Source organism: Hylaeus anthracinus, unplaced genomic scaffold (genome assembly GCF_026225885.1).
Source record: "Hylaeus anthracinus isolate JK02 unplaced genomic scaffold, UHH_iyHylAnth1.0_haploid 11994, whole genome shotgun sequence".
Classification (NCBI taxonomy): domain Eukaryota; kingdom Metazoa; phylum Arthropoda; class Insecta; order Hymenoptera; family Colletidae; genus Hylaeus; species Hylaeus anthracinus.
Window position 1 is genome coordinate 12504898 of NW_026534341.1, and position 9296 is coordinate 12514193.

At 37.7% G+C, this 9296-nt stretch overlaps 1 protein-coding gene across 3 annotated transcripts in view; it reads left to right on the forward strand.

Annotated features, from left to right (window-relative positions):
• The window catches only part of LOC128888507 (agrin-like), a 546810-nt gene that overhangs the window by 199431 nt on the left and 338083 nt on the right, over positions 1–9296 (forward strand). For all 3 annotated transcript variants that reach the window (XM_054145409.1, XM_054145410.1, XM_054145411.1), the window contains exon 4: positions 5657–5689. In XM_054145409.1, coding sequence (XP_054001384.1) covers positions 5657–5689 — 33 coding nt within the window. The remainder of the gene's footprint in view (positions 1–5656; positions 5690–9296) is intronic.

A 9296-nucleotide genomic window follows, 5' to 3' on the forward strand; every position in this document is an offset into this window, starting at 1 on the left:
ATTCTTCTATATCGGTCACCGCTTGGAAAATTGACATTTCTGCTCTACTGTCCTTAAGAGACTTCTAAAGTCTCGAATAACATCATTTCTAACTATTATTATTCACTGTATAACAGTTATGTTACAAAATTAAGAATGTGAATACCATACTGTGTTATTCAACTGAATCTAGAACAACGTACCTAAATTCAAATTTCACAACAATTTCATTTTCTGCGCGTTTTTTTTGCAGCATTCCAATATTTCTAACTTAATAGCCTTACTTTCCCCCACAGTCACATTCATTCAATTAAAGTGTAAGAAAACTTAAGTTCGAAAGAAACTGTAAATGATTGTAGAAATTCTGTGAAGTATTTCAAGTTTTCTTGCGAAATTCGAATTCTTTTCGATTGCAGTAATCGACAACTTTTACCAACTCCTTCCGTCCAGAATTTATTCGCCCTGGAAGGGTTGACACTCAACGAGATGTAGGGTGGTATTGAGTGGTAGATTCAGAGTTATCGACGACAAGGTGAAAAAGAAGGTCTTCAGGACCTGGAAAGAAAGGCGAAGTGGACTTAAACGCGTCGAGAGGGTTGCACGATGGAGGTGAAAAGAAAAGAGCTGGACGTCGATACAAAGTGCTGTTTAGGCTACCATCTCTCTCGCTACTTTCATTTTCTACACCCCTTAGACCACTCTGCCTCGCTTTTCAAGTTCTTAATCGGTCCTTCACGAATGCCGTTGCTCCGAGGTTTAGATTGATCCTTTCAGCGAAAGTTCGATCCACTCGTACCGATTACTTGCCGCATTTTTCTCTCTTCTTAACCTTTTCTTGATAGAATTTACTTTGGTTAATTTTTGTACCATTATATATATACGTATACAGTATATTTAAAATATAAAATTTTGATATAATATTAAACGAAATTCAGAAGTTCAAATTTTCCTGGTCGGAACATAGCAAATATGTCGTTCAATAATACTGTGCGAACACACTCGTCTCCGCTTAAGAAAACAATGAATAATTTCTCTTAAGTCTTTGAACTAAAATCGATGAATACATCAAGGGAAAATGGCTTTGCTCGATATATCACTGAAAATTGCCTGCTGGACTAATAATAAATATTTTCAAATGGAGTAAGTGAAACATATATTTGGTAGATGATTATATTTTCTATCTCGCACGAGGACTCGACATAACGTATAACTCTTATTAAGATACATGAAGGGACAGCGTGGGTGTTGCTGCGATAATAATGAACACAAATGCTTGTCAGAAGTTAGATTAAAAACTGCATTATGCACACTGTCGGGGGATGATTTCACGATACGTTTTCTCGGTTCTTCGTGTCGTTCCACCCTACACATACCGTGGCCGAGTTTTTCTAGAATTAAATACTAAGTCATTACATATTAATAAGTGCGGAAATTAGGTTTTACAAGCAATGTATCGTATATTCATTATACTTGATATTCTTGAAATAATTAAAATTCCTCACAACAAGAATTTCATTGCTTTTTGAATTCTTACAGGGTATATTAAGAGAAATCTTCTATGAATGTACATATTGCTCGTGAAATCTAATTTCCTCGTTTACTCGTACGTAATTACTTAGCATTAGATTCCAAAAGGACCGAGTCATTCAATTATTTTTCTCATTAGACGTAAATGCAACCACCGAGATTCACACACTCTCTCTCTCAAGGGCGAGATGGTTTCTCGACCGTAAAAAATGTCGACCTTGCCCTGCGCGATTTTTTTCATCCATTTTCGCGCCACGAGAGCGGAATATAACCACGACCCTCCAATTTGCATTTTTCTCCCGTCCTTTCTTTCTCGTCGCGGACGCCCGCGCTGCCACAGTCACGGTGACAAAGGATCCTCCTAAGTGGACGGGACGAACGGAATAAAGGTGTCTTCAAGATGATCCTCCATTTGGACGTAACGTCGTAGATAAATCACCCGCGGACAACCGTGATCCATCGACGTCACGGTCGAACGTTGTGTCCGTTTACCCAGCTTTGGAATAATAACGGCAGTCTACTGGATAAACCGAATTATTTTCCTTGTAACTCGAAACGTAGATGAGCAGAGGGATCGGAATCGTTGGATTGGAAATCGAACAGGTGTTTACATTTCTTCAACTGCTTTATCAATTCAGATGGGAGAGACGAGCAAAATTTTCATCAAGATACAAGGTTCAAAGTACAAAGTGAAAATAGAAACAAGATGAGTGGAAATTAATATTTGAATTATTTTAATGAAATATTGCACAACGAATAACACAATTTTACTATTCAAGTACCTATAAAATTCATTGTCACTGAAATATTGATAAATCTTTTGAAGTACTTTTATCTAGTATCATAAAGACTGCAGCATACTCAAATTTGCAATAAATCTGAGATGATGCTCCGTTTAGTATCTGATTGGAAATTGCATATTGCATAATTGCAATTGATGTGGAAGTTGCATGATAACTGTAGTAGAGTAAATCTTCGCTATGATATGTATAACATGCTCGTTTGAACCTTAAAAAAATGGCCTGTTTTAATTCCACTAAAGGTATACTGAGAAAAAATAGAATCTACGACTTTTAGTTTGCTTCGAGTAATCCTGATTGAATTCGAGGTAAATAAAGTAGTGGAACTCACAGGAACGTTAGACAACAAATAAATGAAGTCGTGAAACCAGCTTGTGGATCCGTCTCTGGCAATCTTCGTGATGGCTGAGGCACTTTATCGATGACCTCGGTATCTAGAGCAGGATTCGCTTCCCTGGGTTCCTTTTCTCGTATTCTGATGTCGATCAATTGAGAAATCGCGACGCGTAGCACATTACAGAGACATTGCGAAGGGAACTAAAGAATAACAGAGAAAGAGAACTCATCAATTTGCGCGCGTGTCGCTGATTTTAATCTTTATCTATAATGTCTCCACTAGTATCAAACAATAGAAAATGGTTTTAAAACATACGTCAAATAAAACTAGTAAAATGAAACGACCTTCTGTACGTTTGTATTTCTGTACATTATTTTTGTCTGAAAAAAGAAACTGGCACACTCTCGCGTATTGTCCAGAGTATTTCATTTATATGATCCTCCTTTTTGTTTTCATTGTAAGCGTTTACTCTCTAAACATTGCACTATTATGAAAATGAAATATTAATTTTAAGAATATAACTTAAATGTGTTATTTCGAACCATACTTGAACAAAGGAACCTGATTTGGTATAAATATATTGTATAACCGTCCAGGGAGCGTCTGATAATCATACCATATTAAAAATCGTCAAAAATTGAAACTATACACAGGCTCACTCTACGCTGGACAAAGCGGCAGAGATTCGCATTAAGCGCGAAAGTGGCTCGGAAATAAAGGTAGTCGCGCGGTCAGAGTACATCGTAATGTCATTGTAGAGCAGTTAACTCGATTGCGAGACGATAAGTAGCATGACCAAACGCGTATCCGTCGGATTTTCGAAACCGTGTACGGTTACGAGTTGAATCCCGGCAACCCCCGAACAGAATCCGTGTGCGCGTGTAGTCGACTAGCACTATGAATTTCATCCGGGCAATCCTACATATTTACGTACCGCCGCGAGATCCTCCCCGGAATCCTTCTCAGTTGCGCCCGCCCAACCCCTCCGTTATCCCTTTCCATCGCGGAAAATTGCAGTATCGTTACTGACAAACTTTCCGCTGCATTTACACGCGTGCATGCTGTTTCGCGCAAGGCGATTCCGCTGGTATATCGTTAAAGTCGTTCGTTGGAATCTAAAAACGAACCGCGTTACTCGTTCTTCCACTGAGGAAGATCGCCTTATTTCGTTGCACGAGGTGAACGATCAAATTATCACTTGTTTGAAGTTTGTGAAGAGGATTGGAGCTGGAAAATGTACTTTCTATCGCGAAAAATGTCGATGTTGTATTGAATAGTATTCAACTGGGTTTTTAAAACTTCTGCAATTTATAAAATGTTAATAGAAATCGAGCTGGAAGTGTGCAGTTTTTGGACTACTTTATTAATTGAGATGAATGGAAAGAAGGAAAGAAGTTATTTAGCTATTTTATAAGTAGAAAATTGTTTAAAAGTAGCTTAGTTTTCTGCATTTCTGAAAATGCTGATTTACTTAAGAACCCCAAAAATTTGTTTCATTTTTATTAGTGAGGTTGCATAGTAATCAGTTGAGAAAACTATCCTTAGAGTTCTCCAGTTTCCACTAAAAGAGAGTATGTACGAAATTGTAAATCAAACTTGACGTATCTCTAAGTACAAAATCGTATTACTTTGTACGACAAGAAGACAGCTTACGATATGGAAGATCGCTATATAGAAGCATCGTAGACTTCTTAGGATATTTGTCTGTGTATTTTGTGCACGAGTTTCTGAGGCTTCAATGGTTACCGATAACGATTGATGCGTTCTCCTTGAGGATCCTATTAGATAGAAGATCCTAGTCGATTGTTGCCTATCCTTTGTTTCAGAATGTCCTTTGAAATTCCAGACGCTTGTAACGCTTAGAAAAGGATGATTCAATTAAAAAAAAAAACTAGATACATGATCGAAAGGGAATAGTTTCAAGTATTCCAAATTTTTAGTTTAAATGGGATTTTCAAATCTTTCCTCGGTTAACTCTTTCAAGTCAGGTGGGTTAAAAACTATCATACATTTTGCTTAGCTTTATTATTTTATTTAAAGTTCTTCATTCACGTGGCGATACTGTGAACTAATGCGAAAAGTACAATAATTGGAATCAGAAATGTATAAAAGTCAAAACGCGTTAGCAAGTTGTTGACACTGTTTTTCTGTGCAGCTTGAATGTTCTTTTTCTTTTATACTCTCACTCTGTTCTAAACTTATTTGGCGTTTAAATGAAGTTTGAATAGATAGTTGAGTGATTGAATATCCTCTTATCACAATGCACAACGAACGAAAGTAACATATATCAATTTATTTGACTAAACACTGAGACATTTGTTCATTTTGAACTATTGGGTTGTTCAAAAAGTTCGTATCAATTTTTAAGAGAAGTTCAAGAAGTTATTTCCCTTCAACCATTTCGATACATTCAGATCTGTACCACCTACCAAAAATTGACATGGACTTTCCAGACAACCGAATATTTCATTCTGCAATTGAAATTTGTGTTTTTAACCAACGAGTAACGAGTAGACAGGTATTTATCTTTCATCCCTCGTTCAAAAGTTTTATTTAGATAAGATTTTGCCCGTCTCTGCGCGACAGCATCGTAAACCTCGGCCCCGGAGGAATCCCAACACGCGTTGACATATCTCCTGGAACGAGATACCTCTGGAGAGCTCTCGCGAACGTTAAGCACCGCTTAATTAGAAGAACTATTAAGGAATCTCGTTTCTCGACTCGCGGGACGAATCGTGATCGCGATAAAAATGCTTAATGTTTCGGCGGCGCATAAATTACCGTTACGTTGTTAATATACTCGAAAGCGTTTTCTCGTCTACATCGCGGATAGGTTCGTTCCACGTTAATTTATCTACGCCCGCGAGAGAATTAATTAGTTGCATGTAGCGGGGTATCCTTGCAATGTAATATGTTGTCGAGTACCCGGCTCGAAATCGATGTCAGTATTATGTTGTATACGATCCATGATGATACTCGATCATGTTAACAACGTCTGCTTCCTCTGTTTCAGGTAAGGATCAAAATTCCGCCAGTAATAACGCGGGTGAGTGTTCATCTAACAATTTAACATTACTATCGCATGAGCACATTTTACATTGGTAATATTAATTATTGCAATAAGTGTTCTTTTCCTTGCATTTGTGTGTTTCTTTTAATGCTAATTCACAGGTGAGGCCATCGATACTTCATTTCGTGCCTTTCATCATCTTTCTCATTCTCGGATGAGTTGTAAGCCAAAATGCTTGAGATTATTCTTCAAACATTTTTCATTCGTTGTACATCATTCGCAAAATTTCAGAAGTCATCATAAATGAGTGCATTTGGTATACATCGAATTTAAGAAAGATAGAGGATTGCACTATCGAACTCCTAATTAAATTAACTATTACTTAGAACTACAATTAATTTTAAAACAAATGGTACTACTTGTGTTGTAAGCCAAAAATCTATTCTTTAAACATTTGTTATTAGTTGTACACACTTTACAACATTCAATAAGTCATCATAATTTACTGAATTTCATGTCCATCACGTTTGACAAAGATAGTGCAACCCCCTGCTGAACACCTAATTAAATTAACTATTACTCAAAACTACAATTACTATTTAATCAATTGATACTACCCGTAAATCAAACCTAATCTCTCTCCACCTTCGCAAAAACAGAAAATAGAACCCACGACCGTCCATCGACAACCATAAATTCATTCTCAGCATCGCGACAAAACTCGTTCGAACTACGAACGATTCAAAGATATTGGATTTCCAGGGAGAAGAATAATGCGTATTGTCGGAATTACCGCGATACTCTAATCACGTTCGTCAGAACGATGAAAATAAACAACGGGTGGAAATCCCAGCGGTTTGATTTGTTATTTATTACGATCGTAACTCCAGCCATGACGATTCGCGAGAGGAATTTCTCCGTTACGGGCACGGAAACTGGTTCAGGGGACGATAAGGAGAATCTATTCAAATCTGCTTCTCCTTTTTTCGTGTCTCGCGACTGCAATTTCACCCCGAAGATTTCCGTGCACCCGGGGACAAAAGGATACGGGGGCAGAGGAAGATTTACGTACATCGCGGCGCAAGGGCGGCTGGGGGTGGGGAGGGGGAGGAGGAGGGGGGGCGGGAGTGAAAGAAGAGGTATTCCTTCGAAAAGCCCATTTTCAGTAATGCGTAAAGGCGGGTTTCCGTGGCGCGGGGAAGAATAGATCGAGATTGCGAGATCTACCGGGATAAGGACGACAAATTGCAGAAACAATTCAGCTGATCAGCTATCAAAGGAAGCAAGAATGCACCATCCGAATCGATGGTGCATCGAGTAATTTCACTCGCGATATATAACTGCTGATAATTTCTTGTTCCACTTAGTCTTTGAACCTATATTGAGTTATGTGCTCGATGATAAATGAGGAACGTATCTCTTGCAGTCGAATCGAGCATTTTTCTTGTGTCAGTAGAACGTTCTTCACTCTTTTATTTCGGTCATTCTTACATCTGCGTATTTTTGAGAAAAGATCTGAAAAAAGTTTTGGAAAAGAACTGGAAAGAAACCTTCTGGAAAAAAAATTCTGTTGCTTGATGATGATAAATAAAAATAGAGATGATGCTCATTTACACGGTGCAAATGTAATTTTCTAAATAAGAATATGTTCATTTGATTAGTGAAAGGAAACATTATATGACAATGCAATTAGAAATCTAACGGAGAATTGTTTTCTTTATTCAAATGTTACACCGAATAAATGGAAACCGTTGGAGTAAATTAGAAAATGAAAAATACGTATGTATTATCTTTAATGGAACTTGGTTTAAGAGAATATTACGCAGTTCTTGGAGGGTTAGGGGTTTAAGTGACCGTCCATTACCTCATGGCAAACATTACATTTACACATTGTTAAAATTTCAGTGTCCAGATATGTTTACTTAATACATACATAATGTATATACCTGCACAATACCTGGATATCGCAAACGTGCTGGTGTCAATAATCTTTAAAAATGCATTTATTAGATACACTTCCACCACGTGAGTACAGAATATACACATTAATAAAAACAAAAATGCACTCATGAAAAATAAATATTACCATATAATATTTTATGAAATACGGGTGGAAATCCCAGCGGTTTGAACATATGATTGTATATTATTTGCACGTTGTCATACGTTCGAAATACATGAAATTTGCAAGCTGATTACGATATATTATTAATTCAGTGAAGCCTAGATTGCTAAAATAATATACCACGAGACCTCTGCCTCCTGGGGGGGCGTTACCACCCACGTAAGAAAACGCTGTCTTATCCTTTCCCATTTCTTCGGCTAATACACGTCGAAGGCGGTTATAGGTCGTGGCCTGGGTCCTCCGTGGTACCTGTAGGATTACCAGCGTGCAGCCTAATCAGCCAGATTGCCTGCAATTTGCCGACCTTATCTCGCTACATCCCGCAGCTCTTCTCTATTCGCCCGCCTCCACGAACGACGATCGTTCGCGAACTGACTCGCGCCTCCCCCTATTTTCTCCTTTCTTCGGAATTCTTTTCGCAGCGTTGCCCTATCGAGACAGGCGATCGACTAAATTTAGGATTACATCCGTTACAACAAGAAACGCGGAAATACCGAGTTTCACCGTACGGTTCTCGTGAATACACCGGAATCAAGCTTGGGAGAGGATGATGAACGAATATGGTTAATTTTTGTTGGAATATTTACTATAATTCCATTTTTTAATTTACCTATAGATTCCTAGAGCTTAATTGTGTAGTAAATTAGTAATTAATTCTAATTGTTGGTGTAATTATAGTCCTCAGAACACATTGATCACATTGCTTGACAGTGCCGACTCTTCGAAAGTCAAAGAGTCAAATCGTTACAGCAACTCTGTAAACTTAAATTATATTTACCTGTAAATATGTCTGATTTGATTGCTAAGTCGGCATGTGTGTTCTGTCCTTTTTGAAGAACTGTCATTTTAATGTATAATCTCACACATGTCAAGAAATACTAGTTCTGCAAATATATTGCTAACCCTTTCAGACCTGAATTATTTTTTTTTCTTGTACGAATATAATTTAATTTTCAGGGTTAACTTGGACAAAAATTAGTACGGACAAAATAAAAAATAATCCTAATCGCGTAGTTTTCGATGAATATTGGCCATTCTCACTACACTAAACGATAGTTTCGATAATTTTTAAATATTGTGTCCTCAATTGTAGACACCAGGTCTGAAATGGTTAACAACGTGTAAAGCGAACAAATCTCTCTTTTGAGATTCGAAAGCTTCGATAAAAAAAAAGAAATCGTTATCTGTTGCAAAAGATCGACGAAAACCATAGAAAAACTTGCTGCACGCTGCATTAGCGATAGAATTAGGAGAATTTTAACAACAATTCATGCAGTCGATTGCGTTTTCATCGTCCAATTACTTTAGAACTCTTTCGTATTCGTTCGGTGAAACAGGGGATCCAGCAAGGGTGAAATTGAACGAACAGAATCAGATTTTTTCGTTCCTCCTGGACCAGGATCCACGGGAGATTTCGTCGAGATTGAAGTACACTTAAATTCCTCTCGCAAAACTAACCTCCCCAACTCTCTCTCTCTCTCTCTCTCTCTCTCTCTCTCTCTCTCTCTCTCTCTCTCT